The sequence below is a fragment of the Episyrphus balteatus genome, chromosome 1, assembly GCF_945859705.1.
Source record: "Episyrphus balteatus chromosome 1, idEpiBalt1.1, whole genome shotgun sequence".
Taxonomy (NCBI): domain Eukaryota; kingdom Metazoa; phylum Arthropoda; class Insecta; order Diptera; family Syrphidae; genus Episyrphus; species Episyrphus balteatus.
This window is the reverse complement of record NC_079134.1, coordinates 24,190,372-24,209,536: the sequence shown is the minus strand read 5'-3', so window position 1 is coordinate 24,209,536 and position 19,165 is coordinate 24,190,372. Positions and strand designations below refer to the sequence as shown.

General features: G+C 31.1%; 2 protein-coding genes across 2 annotated transcripts in view; both read right to left on the bottom strand.

Annotated features, from left to right (window-relative positions):
• LOC129906739 (glyoxylate reductase/hydroxypyruvate reductase-like) overlaps positions 1–19,165 on the bottom strand; it is a 151,064-nt gene that overhangs the window by 15,089 nt on the left and 116,810 nt on the right. The gene's annotated exons all lie outside the window — the stretch shown is intronic.
• LOC129907568 (coiled-coil domain-containing protein 170) lies at positions 1,358–18,682 on the bottom strand. Its single transcript, XM_055983847.1, has 8 exons — positions 18,224–18,682; positions 3,980–4,105; positions 3,098–3,913; positions 2,706–3,038; positions 2,554–2,649; positions 2,223–2,495; positions 1,999–2,169; positions 1,358–1,939 (listed from the first exon to the last, which is right to left on the bottom strand). Exons 1-8 carry the CDS (start codon positions 18,680–18,682, stop codon positions 1,427–1,429), a joined length of 2,787 nt encoding a protein of 928 aa, XP_055839822.1. The 3' UTR covers positions 1,358–1,426.

Here is a 19,165-nt window from a genome sequence, read left to right as displayed (position 1 = left end):
GAGATGGTCCTTTCCTTTACAATCAGCAGTTTCGTAGCTTATGTAGGTATCTTTAAAAATGACGGATCTCAAACGCATATCTGAAATAGTTTTTAAGTTACATCCACGATCCACCTAAAGAGCAGCCACATATAATTCAATCCGTAACTCAAACTTTAAACCTTCCAAGTTTCAACTAACGAACTATTTATTATTTTAACAATACAGAAAGCTAGATATTACGAAAAAGTAGGTAAACCTTTACTGTAAACAAGTCTAACTACCTATATGTATTCTTTGTACATACCTATATACAACAACTTAGCCTTAATCTTGGACTAAAAACCAAATTCACCCTCCAACATTTTCCAGGCTACCATAGTCCTTAGGGTGGGTCAAAAAAATCGAATTTATTTTTTTTGATTTGGTAATCCGAAAAATCGATTGCTAGACACCTCTAGAATATACACACCAAATATGAGCTCTTTATATTAATGGGAAGGTCCTCCGCTTTTAAATTTTCCATTTTTGCATCAAGCTTTTACCAAAAAAAAATTTTTTTTATAAATCGACTTTTTTGTAAATGTCTTTCCTTATTCTTGTAGGAAATTGAACGCTCTACAAAAAAGACCTTATACTCTTTTTTCGTTTATTTAACCGTTTAATAGATATTTGAGGTCCAAAAATCGAGAAAATCTTTAAAAATCCGTTTTTTGTTCTTAATTTTGTAACAAATTGAAAAATTATAATAATCAAACGCGCAAGACTTATTCTTGTAGGAAACAGATTGGTCCACAAAAAAGGTCTTAATAATTTTTTTTAATAATCTAACCATTCTAAAGATATTCGAGGTCAAAGTTAAAAAAAATTATGAAAACATTTTTTACTTTTCAAAATTTTCTAATTCACTGAAAATTCAATATTTTCAAATTAGCAAGATGTTTTCTTAATTGCTTTAACCGTTTAGGAGATAATCGTATTCAAATCGCAATGCATACTTGTCATAAGAAAACTATTGAAGTCAGTGGGCATTGGTTTGGATACGAATATCTTCTATTCTATTAGTCCTATATAAATATAATACTAAAACTTCTTCTGTTCTGTTAATTTAAACATCTCTAAATCTAATATTAAAGCAAAAATAAACAAGAATATTAAATACTGATAATGTACGTTTGGCGAAACCAATGATAAATACTTTTGTATCATTTAATAGATTTCCATTCACTACTCTTTTGCTACTACGTCAATACTTACTACGTCAATACTTACTCATTCTAAAGTTTCTTCTTTCTCGAAAGCTTTTTAATTTAGTTTTACTACTCTCCGCTTGTTGTCGCTACTAGTCCACAATTCCAAAAAATAAACTTTAGACAACTTGAGTGGAAAACCGTTATTTATTTAAATTTTGAAAACTAACCAAGTTTCTATGGAAAAAGTATTTTCATCAATATTTCTTACTAAATTCATAAGTTTCATCAAAATGATGACCATCATGGCAATGTTCACGTCCACGAGAATGTTCTTCACAGTCAATAGTATCTCCCAGTCCCAGACCTAATCGTCCTCTACTGAGACTTCTATAATGTGCTTTATGACGAGAACTTTGCAAAGTCGATGAAGATCTCTCATGACGTGTGGCAGTTGTACTCGTAACACATGGTGGTCCAGGACTACTAGACCTCAATGGACGGCAGTGAGTTGTTGGTGGTATAGCATCGTCATAACGAGGACAAGGATGATCCCCAACAGGCGAAGCTGATTCAAATCTTCGCGAGAGAAGTGTAAATTCTTGATGGGCACTACATAGAGTCTGAAGACGATGGAGAAGATCAGTTTCGGGAAGATCACGTAAATGAAGAGTACGAGCGACAGAAGTTCGAAATGATTGAAGGTGGGAAAGACGATGATTGGCGTCAGAGAGTTGACCTTGCATTTGGGAGATATCATCGCGAAGAGACTAAAAGGGGAGTGAAAAGTCTTGAAATGTAAGGTTTTAAAGGTTTAAGGTTAACTTACATTAATCAAAGCTTCATCACGACAACGTCGATTTTGTGAAGACTCTGCACAAGTTTTCATTCTTTCCTTCAAGGCACTTAGCTGAGCTGTGAGGCGGGTCTTCTCTTCTTCCAAATCGCAAATCTGCCCGGTAAGCTCATCAATTTTTCTGGCCCGTTCAAGAGCAGTTATCTAAAGACGAAAAATTTATTATAGGTTCCTCACCTACCTTAACCCTTACAAACCTTATATTCAACAGCTTCGGCAAGCTGAGCTCTAGCTTCAGCTATTTGAGACTTGGCATCTACCAACTGAGCAGTGAGTTTATCAACTTGCTTGCTAGCTTTTTTAGCCCGACAAACAGCATCGTCCCTTTCACCTTGGAGAATACACTTTCCCCTAGCTCCATCTTCAATAATTGCAAGCTTTCGTTTCAAAAGCTCTAAGTGAAGATCTCGTCTTTGAACTTGTTCTCGAAGAACACGGACTCGCCGTTGCAACTGGTACATACTGGAGCTCTAAAAACTCAAAGACTTTAAGTACTCAAAGATTTTTAAAAGCTTTTTTTTATAAAACCTCCTTAATTGAAATATCATGACACGATTTCTCCCTCCGAAGCTTTCCATGAATATGAGCGTGTGAGTGATGATGACTCCCATGATCACAACAAACCTGAAAGTAATAGATTTTCATTTATAAAAAATGAAAGTTAAAGGCTTTTTTCTAACCTTTTCGGGTGAATGTGAATGATGATCATGATGAGCTGCCATTCGTTCAGCTTTTTCTAAAAGACTTTCGGCCATAATGTTTGTATCAGTTCCGGGGGCTGGAGGTGATGTACACTCACTCCAACTAATAGCTCTTGCCAATCTTACCAAAAACTCTGACAGTCCCATGTGCTCTTGGCGAATATCGTGCAGTTCAGCTAGGGTCCTTTCAAGGCGTTCTTCAATCTCAGCTTTCATTGTTTCTTCATTTCTTAGACGGCATTGAGAAGTTTCTTGGATTTCTTTGAGCTTACATGATTCGGAGTTGAGTTGATCTCGTAAAGAGTGTAATTGCTGAAATAAGATCAAAGCTCTAAAAGATTTGACAAAGTGGCTTAAAATTTAAGGCTTACCGTATGTTGAGTCTGATTCTCATTAAGAATTTCCCTAATTTTTTCCTTAATCAAGGTCTCACAGGGTTCGGGAATATTCAGCAAAGAAGCAAGACTTCTCAAAAATTGCATACGATCAGTTTGCGATCGATCCATGTTGCTTTGGAATCGATGACAACGAGACTCGAAACCTCTTAGCTCTTCTCTCATTTTTTCACCCGTAATTTCGGACTCTGTTAAACGGTCTCTTGCGATTTGAAGATCTCTCTCAAGTTGTCTCAGACGATTCTCCAACTCATGATGATGATTGTGACTAACTTCAAGCTGAGCTGTTAACCTTTGCTTATCCGAATTGGCAATGGTCTTGAGATTCAAAAGTTCACTTTCACAACTACTTAAAGTATCACAAGTTGAAGCAATTTTAGACTTTGTTCTATGCAATTCAGCCATAATTTCTTCAGCTCGATTTATAATACAATCCGGTGACAAATGTTGAGCATCACAAATGTCCATTAAAAAACAAGCACTAAGTTTTCGAATAAGTTCTTGCAAATGATCTTTGGCATGTTCTTTTTGTGTTTCTTCTTGGGTAAGTCTTGATTCGAGTTCGTTTATTTTGCATATTAACTCTTTACTCTTTTCATCCACACAACGCTTTTCACGTTGAATTGTACTGATTGTACTGTCGCATCGTGATTGAATACTATGTTCACGGTTTTCAGCGGTTTGCAGACGACTTTGGAGGGATCCGATTAAGGCTGATTGACGGGCTGCTTGAGCCCGAAGGGATTCACATTCTGATTCTTTGGAAACTAAGGCACTTTTTGATTCAGCAAGCTGAAAAAAATATTCAAATAGCCATGGAAAAATCTTCAAAATGGTAAAATGAATGAAGAATCTTACTTCGATGACTAAACGATCACGTTTGCATGATATAGCAGCTAATTCACTACGTAAAGTAGTTGCCAAGTCTAAGTGATTTCCGACATGGTCAAGACCTGCAGGGACGCTAGCACAATTTGTGTCGATCTAAAATTAGAAAAATATATTTCAATTCAATTCAATGTAAGTTTATTGAGACTTTCTTTCTTTACATTTGTTTTTTAAAGTAATAATACTAATACTAGGTTTTGTTGCTGACTTGGAATTGGTCTAGCTCATACATAAATATTTTATAAAAAGATTAACATTATCTTGTGGACAAAGTAATAGATAACTTGACTAGTTACATATCGTCGGTCTCATGAGAAAACCTCGTAACTCCCAAAATCAAAATTTTACAGGAGAGACGAAAGCAGCGGCGTACGTTGAATTACCGGGGCCCCGGGGTAAAACTAAATTTTGGGGCCCCTTTGATATTTGGGGGCATCTTAGTTACAAAAAAAAATTACGTATACGCCATACGTTTATTTTTGTATGGCTTATTTATTTTGAGGTTTATTTTAATGTTTTAATATGTTCGTAATGCACTTTGCTATACTTACTTAAAATGTCTCTCATAAAAGTAGTAAACACTTGTACTAGGGGCCCCCAAAATTAAATATTTAGAGACCCCTAAAATAAAATTTTTTTAGCTAAGAATTGATAGTTCTTGGGGCCTCTGTGATGAAGTAATAAATACATATTTTATTTTCCATCATCAGACATAATTTTTTTTATTTTGGGGCCTCTGAAAAATTATTTTTAGAGCCTCAAAATTAAGTGCTTAGAGGCCCCTAAAATATAATATAAGTTTTTTGGAGCCAAGAATTAATTGGTATTGGGGCCTCTGTTCTGAAGTAATATTCGGAATGCCACCAATAACGTAATGTTTTTATTTTGGGCCCTGATGTATTTATTTTGGGGCTCCTGAATTTATATTTAATTTTCAATTTAATTGTTTTGAACCACTTTTGAGGATCCTCAAATAATATTTTTTTGCTTTTTTGGGGCCCCTAATGTATTATTTGTGGTGGCAAAGATTTTTCAAGCAATATTTTTTGGGGCCCTAAGATAAAATTATAATTTTTCTTTTAAAAAAGCAGTTTATTTTTTTTGGGGCCCCTGAGGTAACCTTTTTTTAAAATCAATATACATAATATGTATTACATATATTGTGTGGCTACCAATGCATTATACATTACACTGAATGACATAATTTGTCTCCCTGGTTACTTCGTAACTCAATTTATGCTAACAGTTTCCTTCTCTGCATTGTCTCCAGTGGGGGCCCTGGGGTCGGTCGGGGGCCCCGGGGCACCGCCCCGCTTGCCCCAAGGGAGTGTACGCCCCTGGACAAAGAGTAAACAAACAACAGAGTAGAAGAAACGCGCTGGGCAAAATTTTAATTTAAGTCTATTTAGAGTTTTCGGAATGTCCCCAAATTTTCTGGGTTGCTCCGCTGACATATTTTCTAAAGAATGTCATTCAAAGGTCATTTTTGAAAAAAAGTGGAGTTACGAGGTTTTCTCATGAGACCGACGATATGTATTTAAGTGTTGCTCAAGGCACTTTTCAGAATGTACATACATATGTTTCAGTTTTTAGATCTAGACAACTTAAACGTATATTTCCCTTTCTCATTTGTCATTTCCAATAAATTTTAGAACACATAGAATTTTTAAATTCAGAAATATTAAAATATATTTTGAAAGGCAAAATCATGGATTAACAGAATTTTGGAATATTCAATAAAGAGCTGTTTGCTCCCAACTGGGCCAGAATTTGGTTTACAAAATTCTGTAAATTCTGTAAAATTCTATAAATCCAGATATCTGTAATTAAAAAATTTTGTAAATATAAAAATCTACAAAACATTTTCTTGTCAGTGAAACACGATTTCCAAAAGCAAACCAAGAGGGACGGACTCTCAAAATAAAAAAAAAATATATATTAGAGTGCTACACACATGAACTCAAGGTTTTGTTTGGCCTTTTTTGTCCCTTTTTTAATGTATTGTCGTATGTTTTTATCATAACAATTAAAGTACCTATCATCAAAAATCTATTAGATTCGATTGTTGTTGTTGTATGTGCATTGTGCAGACTATGCAAAGCAATATAAACTTATAGTCTAAGAGCCAACGACATAATGAATCAAGTCATCTAAAGAATGTTGTAAGGCATATCATTAGAAAGGTCTTGGGGAGTAAGGCACGAATCGTGAAGTCTGGCAGCATTTTGTTGTGACCAACATACGTAAAACTCGACCCAAAGGTGTGACAAAAATGAAAGTAGTCAAGTTATCTAAAGAATATTGTAAGGTATATCAAAAGAAAGCCCTTGAAGTGTTTGACAATAATCGTTAAGTTTGGCAGCATTTTGGTGTGACCAACATGGGTTAAATTCGACCCAAAGTGTAAAAAAATGAAAAAGTAATTTTATAAGTTTAATTCCTAACCGAAAGTTTTTTGCATAATATTTTTTTTTTTGATGCCATTTTGTCACATAATATTCCCAAAAGTATCAGCGCAAAAAGTCAGACCAAATTTCTTTGACAAACATACTGGCAGACAACTTTAAATGTCAAAATTTTGAAATTTTCGAAAAAAAATCCTGTTTTCATGTAAAAATAATGTAACGCATATCAAAAGAAAGGTCTTGATGTGTAGCATAAGACAAAATTTGTGTGGCAAGTGATCAATATGGGTTAAATTCGACCCTATGCGTAAATTTAATTCTTAACCGTAAGCACTTTTTTCAATTTATTTTTCGACGCCATTTGTTACACAATACTCCCAAAAGTATGTGCGCAAAAATTCTGTCGAAAATTCTTTGACAAACACCCTGGTAGACAATTTTAAATGTTAAAAAATTCGAAATTTTCGAGAAAATTCTGTTTTTGTTCCTGTTTTTTTTTCTTTTTTTAAGTTTAGTCATCTAAAGAATATAGTAAGGCACACAAATAGAAAGGTCTTGAGGAGGTAGGTAAGAATAAATTGTTCTGGCTGCATTTTAATGTGACCAACATTAATTAAATACGGTCGGAAAGTGTGCCAAAAATATGACAAAATATATATTTATTCATTATACTGTGTGATTCAGGAGAAATGTGCCAAAACGCTGGAGCGTGTTGGTTGGGCCAAGAAAGGAAAAAAATCTTATCGGAGGAGGGGGAAAAAATTAGTTAAAATTAAAAAACAAAAATTTGTTAAAAATTTTTACTTTTAAAACTAATTTTTCATAAACTATTTCATAAAATAGCTTTATTTAAAAAAAGACAATAACTTTGGCTTTATAAAACGGTATAACACGTTATTGTAGGTATAACCGTTGATTTTAAATATTTTTTTCCAAGTAAAGTCAAGTTTTTAGAAAATGACTTTAAATAATCTGTTATAGTTCCGGACAAATGAATTTAAACGTATATAAATCTCAAAAAGTTCAAATAACAATTTTAAAAATCGTAAAAACACACAAGTTGTGTATTTATATATCCATTTTTGAATGCAATATATGAAAATATTATAAAATAATAAAACTGCATCAAAAATTTTGTAAATAGTGTTGGTTTTTGAAAATAAAAAATAAAACAAAAATTTAATGTAAAAGTTACAAATTTCCCATACAAATTTATTTTTGGAGACTATGCGATTTTTAAAGCCATGGCTATGGAACTTAAAACAAAGTTGTTATCAGTAAAGTCGGTTTACGGACTATAATATTACGTGATAACGTTATTAGAAAACAGGTTGTGTGCTTTAAATAAAAAAATGGTATACAAATTATTTTTTTTTTGAACAATTTTTTTGTTTAAGGTTGAATCATGCTTTTTCGTGTACGCAGCCGGGGTTCATCGATTTCAAAGACGTTATCACTTCAAAAGCAATCGAGTCCATATATTAATATTGTTTATTTAGTTTCCTTTAATTTTGTAACTTGATTTGAAAAAAAAAAAAAAATAACAACTTAAAATTGCTATTAAATACATTTTTGTCGTGATAAGTCACTGTGGTGTATGCGTAAAATTTTGCATCTATTAAAAATCATTAACATTTAGCAAATTTTTTTCAATAGCCTGTAACATCTTCAAAGGTTCTATAACAAGCAATAAAACTTGTATATCATATTTAATTAGTAGAAAAAATGTAGTAAGTGTACCTTCCATACAAAAAATTTTAAGCTTTTGCAAATTTTCTCAAAAACGGTTCTAAAGATTTAAATCAATCTGCAAACGTTATATTGAAACAATTGCAATATAACACCATTTTTAGTTTTTCTAAACAAAAAACTCAAATAGCAAAAAAATTTATTTTTCATAAAAAAAAATCTTTAATTTTGGATTCAAGAAAAACTTTTTTCCTTCTGATAACACAGCCACACAAAAAAAAATAAAAGTTCTGACCTTTGGTTGCGACTAGGTATTTCATATAGTTTTTGGGTAGCGAAAACCGAATCCGAAGTCCATTTTGCTCCATCACGTCAGGTTTTCGAGATAACCCCAAAAAAATGTCATTGATCTGGATGTGCGAATATGTTATTCATATAGTTTTTAGATCGCTGAATCCAGATTCGTAGTCAATTTTGCCCTATCACGTCAGGTTTCTGAGATATCCTCAAAAAAATGTCAAAACCAAAAAAACAAAATTTCTTATCTGGGGTTGCGTCTAGGTTTTTCATATAGTTTTTGGGTCGCTAAAACCGAATCCGAAGTCTATTTTGCCGTATCACGTCAGGTTTTTGAGATATCCTCAAAAAATGTCAGATAAGAACTTTTTTTTTTAGTTTAGACATTTTTTGAGGATATTTCAAAAACCTGACGTGATACGGCAAAAAAGACTTCGGATTCGGTTTTAGCGACCCAAAAACTATATGAAAAACCTAGACGCAACCCCAGATAAGAAATTTTGTTTTTTTGGTTTTGACATTTTTTTGAGGATATCTCAGAAACCTGACGTGATAGGGCGAAATTGACTTCAAATCTGGATTCAGCGATCCAAAAACTATATTATTAACATATTCGCACATCCAGATCTGAGAAAATTTTTTTTTTGTTTTCGTGATATTTTTTGAGGTTATCTCGAAAACCTGACGTGATGGAGCAAAACGGACTTCGGATTCGGTTTTCGCGACCCAAAAACGATATGAAAAACCTAGTCGCAATCCCAGGTCATATTTTTTTGTGTGGCTGTGTAATGATTGAAAGGCACATAATTTTCGTTTATTTTATAATTATATTCATATAATAAATAATTTTTTTTCAACCGCTCAAGATTTTTATTTTTTTTTTGGTTCTTACTGGTACATATGTATATATGAAATTAAATGGGCCACTGTGCTTGGATATCAAAAATATAAAACAAAATTTCTTTCGTTTGACAAAGTCACGAATTTTTTTTTTTATTTTTTTTGTTGACGAATAGTTTTTTATATGGTTTTAGCATTCAACACCCAGTACAGAAATAACTGGAGCATATAGCACTAAGAAACAGATAAAAATTTTCTAAGCTAATTTCACATAACTATTTTTATACTTTGATTTTTTGGCTGTGTTCTATTTTTAGTTTATTTAATTTTGATAGCAGGAAACAACACGAAAAAATATTATGATAATATCCTTATATGATATTGACACGAGTGCCGCTCCAAATGTGATAAACGTTTAACTGAAATAGTTTTCCGATACACGCAAAACGCTTTCTTACTGATGATTATTTTTTGTAAGAAAAAAAAAACCAAAAATAAATAATTTTTTCACGGTTCAGAAAATATTAAAAATCTCACAAGATGATGATGATGGGGTGATAATCCAGATACATGGTCATGATGGAGACCATGATGATGATGATGATGGTGATTATGTCTCCCAGACATATTATTCCAATTGATATTACTTGCTTACACTTATTTTCACTTAAACGGATGTTGATTCATTAAGAAATCAACAAATTCACTAAACCACATCCTTTGAAATACCGGAACAAACTGAGACTTATTTTCCAACAAAAGAAACTATAGACACCAAAACAAACTTTCATAGAATATAGAATGCGCAACTATCTTCAAATCCGTGTACTTGTTCAAAAAAAAAGTTTGTATAAGTTTTAACCATTAAAGGCAGCAATAAACCGCCGAAGACGGTAATGTTTTGTTGTTATTTAGGTCATTCACATGGAGTTCAAAGTAAAAAAAAAGGCTCGTCCTTTGCTACAAATACCTCTTGTGTGTTGGAATGGGTGGCTCTGATACATAACTGCTTGGGAAATTGCTTAGCAATGAAATATAGTGAAGTTCAACCCTCTCCAATTGGGGTTACCTTGGAGAAATGCATTTTCTAAATAGTTTCTCATGACAGTGGCGTAGATAGGGGGGGGATCAGGGGGATATATCCCCCCCCATTGGGATCGATAATTGTGCAGTATAAACAGTCATGAATAAATAAGTTGAAGAAGCGCACTTTGAAAAAAACGCATTGATTTCGAGTTCTTGATTAGCTTAAAGGTTATAAATATGGTTTACCAACTTTCGTTGCCGTTAAGTCGGTGTTTCAAAGAGTGAATTTAGACTTGGTCCAAGCAATGGAGCTCGCTAAAAATTTAAGGGATTAACTAAAAATTAAACGGGCAGGAGATGACTCATTTTCGAAAGTTTTTTGTATATGGGAAAAATTAGCTGAAGCGACAAAAGAATCGTTCGAACCCTTCGGTTCTAAATACAGTAAAGAACATTTTCGTGTTACTGTTTTCAATCTTTTTCTCGATTTCTATGTAATGGGCCTTGGAGAAAAATGTGCAAACCACAAAATACACTAAAAGCAGCTAAAAAATTTAATGAAACTGTTGAGTTTTACCAAAAACTAGACCACATAAAATAGAACAAAAACAATAAGATTTCCTTATAGTTTTCATCCAAGAAGGAAATATTATTTAAACAATCGGGATTTCCTAATTGTTTTACCGACTTCCAAAAAGGAGGAGTTATTCAATTCTTCTGTACTTTTTTTTTGTGTTTGTCACCTCATAACTTTGGGCCGAGTGAACCAATTTTGATAATTCTTTTTGTAGGTATTGAAAAGCTGGTGCCTGTTCAGTACCATTAGAAAAACCATAAAACCCAGTTTTGATCCATGGAAGTCGGTTTTGTTTTTTTAATAAAAAAAAAATACGATCATGTAGGGGGAAGTGGTCACCCTTCGTACAGTTTTTACTTATTTATTTTTAGCTATTTATTTACTCACTCCAGCTTCGAGAAAATGGACTTTATTTGTAATATGTATATTATTACACTTTACAAAAAAATTTGACACTTCTAAGTCAAAGGCTTAAATAGTTATAGCCATTTTACTGGGATTAGATTTTTGTACGAATCCTCCCCACCCGTGGGGTACCTACGTACAGCACATGGGGTACATTCGTACAGAATATTTAAAACGTTAATTTGACTAACTTTTGTATTGTCAAATGCCAAATTTGAGTTTTAAAACATTTAATTACTTATTAATTTATTAATTAATTAAAATTGACTCAGAAAAAAACAAAAACAAATAAAAAACTCAATTTTTCACGATTTGACGATTCTGAAACAAATTATTATTTACATATATAAAAATACCAACCTTAATTTACTATAGAATGCGAAAAACTTATTATAGAGGTTTAAATTTCATTTCAATAAAACTGTAACTCCGTGTTTTGATTGTTATCTGCTCAAGAAAATTTACTGGCGGGCATACGTATGCGTACGAATGTGCCCCATGTTTGACTGTACGAATGCTCCCCAAGCTGTACATAATGCAGAAAAATCGATTTTTGAAAAAATGTACTGAGATTTTGCAATATTTATAATTAAAACACAAATTTAACACTTTAAACAACAATTCTTCATTACTGTTTAGCCAAAAACATACTTAACTTAAACACAACATGACATCAAATGTACATAAAAAAATTACTCAGAGCACTAAAAAACACTAAAAGTCTTGTGGCGACCGAATCCGTTGCACTTAGGATTCAAAATTTATCTAGCAGCTCGGCGCCTACTATGTCTATGCACACTAGTAAGCACGTGTTTGAATACCGTTTAGTTTTTGTTTTAAGCTCACTGTACGAAGGGTGACCGTGTACGAAGGGTGACCACTTCCCCCTACGGGATCACCTATTCCAACTTACTATAGAAAAATTGGTCACAATTTTTGCTCTAGTGCCAAGTTGGAAAAAATATGAAATTTTTACAAAAAATTTTGAAAGATTTTGTACATGAAAATAATAAGAAATCTCTCTCTATTAATATAAACAATTAATAAGGTTCCTTCATAAAACATTTCAATAAGGAAATCTGTTGGTATTTAGGTGGTCCTGGTCATATTTTTCTCTGTGTGAAGAATTAAAAACTCAGAAAAGATATTTGATCAGAAGGAAAAATACTTCCTCTATGAACTCATTGAAAGTGCTCGAAAGCTGCACCGAAAAAAGTTGTCCTGGTATTTATATTTTATTAAAGATATTAGCTACACTGCTGGTTTCTACGTCCACTACCGAAAGAACTTTCTCCAATTTAAAGAGAATAAAAACAATACAAAGAAGCATTATTAAAACTTAAAAAAAAAAATTGCGAACTAGATCTATCCCCCCCCTTAGCAAAAAGCTATCTACGCCACTGTCTCATGATAATAAAGATATTCAGTAATGGTAGTAACTTTTTTCAAATCAATGTTTATAGTTATTTTGAATTCCATCTTCTTCTGACCTTTTGACACTAATAAACTTTTGAATTTACTTACTTCGCAAACTAATGGATTTGAAAAACACACATCTTCTTGACATAAAATTTCAAAAATCTTCCAATCTTCCGGTGAGTTACCATCCTGATTCATGTTTTTTTTTTTCACTCACTCTGCCAACGCACTACAAAGACAGTAGCAAGAATTTCGATATTTTTTTTTTCGATAACAACCAGACAAAACTATTAAATCAATTAAAAAACAAACATTTTGCTTCGGTCACATGCGAAAGACTGAATTATGCAAATATCCTTTCATCGACAAAAAAGGATTAGATTGAATTCTTAGAAAGTATTGAAACTCAATGAAGCCACGCAATGATTGTTCTGAAATTTCTTGCAACTAACGAATTGCATTTGGGAAATATTTTGGTAGAAGAAGAAGAATTTTGTTTTGTGTTTTAGGTTTTTGTTTCTTTTTTTGTGTTTCTTTTTAGTTTCCTAATGAATATAAACAAAAGGGTGTTTCTAAGCAATATTACCAAAAAGGACTTTGGTTCGAAAGAACACGCAAAGACGTTATTCGGTAATGTGAATTATTGACTAAAAATCAAATTCCATCGTCCTATTTGGTGTTATTAGCAGATAGTGGCTTCGAAAGGAAGGAATCTATAATTTGTGTTGTCTGGCTAAAATCGCAACAGGAAATTATTTTATGGCTTTTTTTTGTTGGTAGAAATGATTTGTTATTTATTAGAAATCAATAAATTAATAGTGTCTTCTTTCATACGAATTAGTAATAAAAACATTTTTTCATTAATATGTTGGTACTTAAATAATTTTTGTGTTTAACTTGTTAGCTTATAATGGTTTTGAATTGAATTTTGGTTAGTAAAATATGCGAGTGAATTGCTTATTTGCGTGGATTGTTCAGAATCAATTTGATTTTTTAAGGAATTTCATAAAAATATGTAAAAAACATAAAATCTGATTTAGTATGGGTCGCACGAACTTGCTCTTGGTGTTCAAGTTGCTTAAATTGTAAAGACTTTTTATATAGAAATGTATATATAAAAAAAAAATAAAACTCGTTTTAACATCATCTGCAATTTAATTGCCCTCCAAAATAAGTTAAGTAGGTATGCAGTTTTATTTGATATATTAAAATGCATCTATAGAAATAAAAAATTCAAAATCGTTTATTTATTTTTTAGCTACAAAATATATTCTTAGCCTATTTACAATTTTTCATTCAATTACATTTTTCAACAATATTTTTAGAGCCGTTTTTTTAAAATATAATTTTTTATATACAATGTTTTTTTTTTTGTAGAAATCACTTACCAACATCTAAAAGCAAAATTTCAAAAAAATTTAATGTCCCGTTTTCGAAAATTTGATTTTTCAAAAAAAAAATTTCAAATTTTTTTTAAATCGAAAAATTATTTTTTTCAAAATTTTATACTGATTTACCTATATTAAATTTATATGAAATACAATTGGCATTTTGGCAGAAAATCAGATTTGAAAAAAAAGGGTTCTATGGCAGGTGCAGGTACCGTTAGTAAATGATTTAAAAAAAAAAGTGTTTTCATAGATAGACCTTGAATTAGAAGAAATGAAAATAACACAATTTTTATTTTTAGGACTAAAATTTAAAAGTTTGGAACTAAACACACTGTAAGTTTCATATTTCTATCTCTAGTCAAATCGTGGAAAATCACAGTATAAAAGTGGGTTTGTTCAAAATCTCAAAACTTTGAGCTTAAAATGTCTGCATAAGGAGTACAGTTATCGAGCTAATTTAAGATTTATTTTGTTGAAAAATATCTATATTTAATATTTGGGGAGTAGCAGGTATAAGTCTCGTACATATTATAGCCAACGTTCTGGAGCCAATTAAAAAACCATACAAAAATCAGCAAATTTACCAGTTTTTCAAAAAGCCGTTTCAAACTAAAAGATAAATCTTAAATAGAAAAGTTTTAAGAAGCAAAACTATAATAACATAAAAATGCTAGTAGCGAGGAAGCGACGACGCAACTTAAAAGTAAATCATAATGGATTTAATTCTTTACAGTCCTAGAGAACATCTTCACAAAATTTGAGCAAAATCTAAAATGAGGCCTCAATTCCAATTGAAAGTTTTCATATGGTATGACTCAAATCCAAAAATATTTTTTTTTTTTAATTTTGTAAGTTAACTCAAACTTCTGTTGGTAAAATTTTAGTTGAAAGCAATTAAATCATTCGTGACTCGTGAGATATTCAGCAATCAAGAAAAACAAAGAAAAACAACTTTTTCAATTTTTGTTCAGAGAAGTACTACTTAATTTGCACATGATTCACACGTTTTTTTTTTATCAAAATCGTAATATGTACAATATAGTTGATTTTGAAAAAAAAAAAAAACACTTTTCTATACACATGACAAAGTACCGTAAGTTTTGGTCCTTAACAAAAAATTTTATTCCCCATTTTCGTGTTTTTTTTTTGCGAGTGTTAAACTTTTTCCTATATCACAAGTTAAAAAAAAAACATATATTATTGCAAATGTTGTCACGAAAAATTGGACTTTGATTCATTTAACGAAAGCGAAACAACAACGAATTTTGACTATCGGCCTAAGTGCACTTTTTCAAATTAAAATAACGCCGGGCTCCGGCGGACGAATGCAGGTTAATAATGCCTAGTTTTAATTTTTGAAACATATATAGCTAATACTTGAATGGTACTAAACTCAATTTAATGATTTCCCTTTTCAAGATATATGTACCAAATAAAAATGTATATAGGGCCTTATGACCATGACCAACCTTATTATACTAACCAATGTTTTATAATTTTAACTTTTTGTAAGAAGATATTTATCCAACTCGAGGTTCGAGAATTTGGGAACAGAAAGGGAAAGAAAATATAGTTAATAAGAGTTTAAATTATTGTATACAAATTTTTTCATATATTAATTAAAAAAAAAAATGATAGGTAGGTACCATATACAAGGTCAAATTTTAATTCTGTGTTTGAAATTTAATTTTTTTTTGGGTTTGTATTGAGAGAATGATAAGAATTCTCCTGTTTTTTTATGTGACGCATGCCGCAATTGTACGGAATGATTATTTCAGACAAGAGGTTGAAATTTGAATTTTGAAGTGAATTTAAAATTAGATTAGTTTTTTTATGGTTTTAGTTTGATATTGCTTAAGGCAATGGCATTGGCATTGAGTCGAGGGTAAAGAAATTATGAGTAATTTAATTAGTTTCTATTTACCTGTTTTACTGTGATAACGTAAAAACCAAAATGTTTTGGTGCGAGAGATTGAAAAACAAAACGTTTTGTATACCTGTACCTACCTATTGAAAAATTATTGAAATCATAATAACAAAATGCGTTCAAAAATCGAAAAAATTTCACAAAAAATTCCAAAAACAGGTCGATTAGATAATTCAATCATCTTTTAAAATCAATTTTTAGTTTATTTCAATTTAAATTCAATTATGTTCTAGAAGTCTTCAAATTGCAAAAACGCAACGCTCGCTACCGGAAATGGCATTGACATTGAGTGGGGAATTAGATGATAAGAGTTGTTTATTGTTTCTTTTCTTAATTATGTTAACGCCATGAAACTTTGGGGCATGTGACGCGTGCAATAATTATAATTGTTGTATGAAGTCATTATTCAGTTGTAGTTTGAAATTTCAAAATTGGTTAAAAAAAATTAATGTTGAAGTAGTATCATGTGATAATGAGTGAGTCGCGACGTATATTGAAGTGAATTTAAAAAAAGTTTGTTGTTGTTTTTTTTGTGTTATAAATATCATAGTAGAGAAGCTCGAACAATTATAAGTAATTAGTTTTTATTTACCTGTCGTATTGTAAAACTATAAATTTATTTTGCTGTTTGAATGGTAAATAATTCTATAGTTGGAGTTTACATGAATCATTGGCTTTTTGGGACCAATTACAGATTTTACTGTCTCTTCGAAAAAAAAACATCCTTTCTCCTAATTTTTTTTATAAAAACTCTTTATTCTTGCTTTCTATCCTAAATTCAACGTTTTTACCAAATTTCGTTAGGGTGACCCATCATGATATTCTTATAGACACTTTAAATTCTTGTTTCTTATCTCAAAAATAACATATTTGCTAATTTTCAATTGAATACCACTACATAGTATTACTCTAGTATTACACACTTCAGGTATTCAATTCGCCTGTATATATTTTTTTTTAAATGTTTGTTACCTCATAGCTTTGGACTGAGTTAACCAATTTTGATAATTCTTTTTGTATTTTAAAGTCCGTTTAGTTTTTTTGATAAAAATGATTATTTAAATATATCTACCCCTATTTTCGCTACACCTAAAAAAACACACTTTCACATTGAAAAAAGTGTATTATTTTTTTCGTAATTCCCATGGGAAAAACAAAAATTTTTAATAAATTTCGTAAGGTTAACTTTTATACCATTGATTTTATCGAACTTATTGGGGATTCTCCTTATTTCCCAAAAAAAAAAAAAAACACCCTTTTACCTAAAATATTTGTATAAACTACTTAGATTCTTGGTTTCTGTTATAAATGAAACATTTGTACCAATTTTTTATTGGTCTAGCAATTTTGTCCCAGTTTTTGTGGTACTAATTCCAAATTTTTTCATTTCTTAAAAAAAAAAACACCCTTTCACTCAAGATAATATTGTAGACTCTATTGATTCTTAGTTCTTATAACAGAGATAACTTGGTGAAACCATGTTTAAAAAATTTAAAAAATATTTATGTAAGCTGTTATGACGCAACTCAACCCATCAAAAAACACCCTTTCACTAAAATTTTTGTTTAAGAACTTTTTGAATCCTTTGTCACTGCTTTATCTAAAACCTTCATCCCCAATTTCATCAGTGTAGCATGTTTTTCACATGGGTTTCGGTTATATTTTACCTGTTGAAGTAAAAAAAAGCACCCTTTTTTTTTAATCGGCTATAACTTTCCTAAGAGAAATCGTATTGACTTTATTTTTATGTCATTAGATTAAGCATAAAAAAATACCTTAAAAACATGTGTCATATGATGATATGACACTCTTCTACCCAACTTTTTTTTTATAGACTTTTCTTATCCTTGGTTCTCTTTTTGCCAAGTTTCATGAGTGTAACAATTTTTTAATTTTTAAATGCCCATTTTACCTGTACTATAAATATTAATGTAATTCTTTTCGAAATAAAACAATAAAATTTTATATTTATAAAAAATATAAAAGTTTTATTATTAAAAAAATGTATTAAAGATTTTTCTATTTCTTTGCTTTTTGAATATGTATCCAAGAGTTGTGATCAGAAGAAAATCCTAACCATTTTACAAATATTTTTTCTCTTTTATTTCGAAGCACTTTTTCAATTAAATATGTATTTGGAAATTTTGTTTTTTGTAATTCTAGTTCATAGAATCCACCTTTAATAGGGTTGCCTTGATAATCCTCTAGCAAATATGTAATCGGATTAGTGAGGTTTACTTTAACTATTTTACAAATTTCTCTTGTCGAATTGGGGGTTATGTACCCTTTAGTCGTATAAAGTTGAGAGCTTTGTTGTTGTTGTTGTTGGATTTGTTGGGCGTGCGCCGATGTAGATGCTTCTTCGTCCAGGTTAAGAGGTTGTTGTTGTTGTTGGGGTTGAACTCCTTGTTCTTCCACCTGTTCCTCTTCAAACTCTGGTTTCAAGTGGAAATCGACCTGAAACGAAGAGTATCCAAACGGTCCCACCACCTCAAAGCAGCATTTATGTAGGTTTGAAATGTCCTCATCAGACAATCGATTGTTGAACCGTTTTGGCAGATAAGCGATGCAATTTTCCAGTTCGAGCATAATCTGCTCACCATAATTGCCAAAAGTCCTAATGGCTGATGTAACCGGAAAACGTTTTTTTTGTATCATTTTGGACAAACTGCAAATAGGTTTGCGTTCCTTTTCCATCTTCAACGCCGATTTAATTTGCCTAATAAATGACATTTTATTTATTTATTTTGTTAAACAATAAAAAGACTATACACTTTTGAAAGTATTACTGAAAATGAATTGAAAAAAAACAAGAACGTACAGCTTTTATACTTTCAATTTATCATAATTACTTGATAAAAATTGTGGTTTTGCAAAAAAAAAAAAAAAATGTAAACTATTTTTATAAAATACAATAATTTTTTTTTCAGTTAAATTTTGTTTTTTGTTCTTAAAATTTAAAATATCAACGGAAATTGCGGTTTTGCAATCACATTTTTAAAATTATTTTTCCATATAACTTGCGGCATGCGTCACATAATTAAAAACAAGAGAATTCTTATCATTCCCTTGCCAAAAAAAAAAAAAAAAAATAAATTTCAAACACAGAATTCGATAAACAATTTTATCAGCAGAAACAAGGAATTCCGATGGGAAGTCCAGCTTCCCCAATATTAGCAG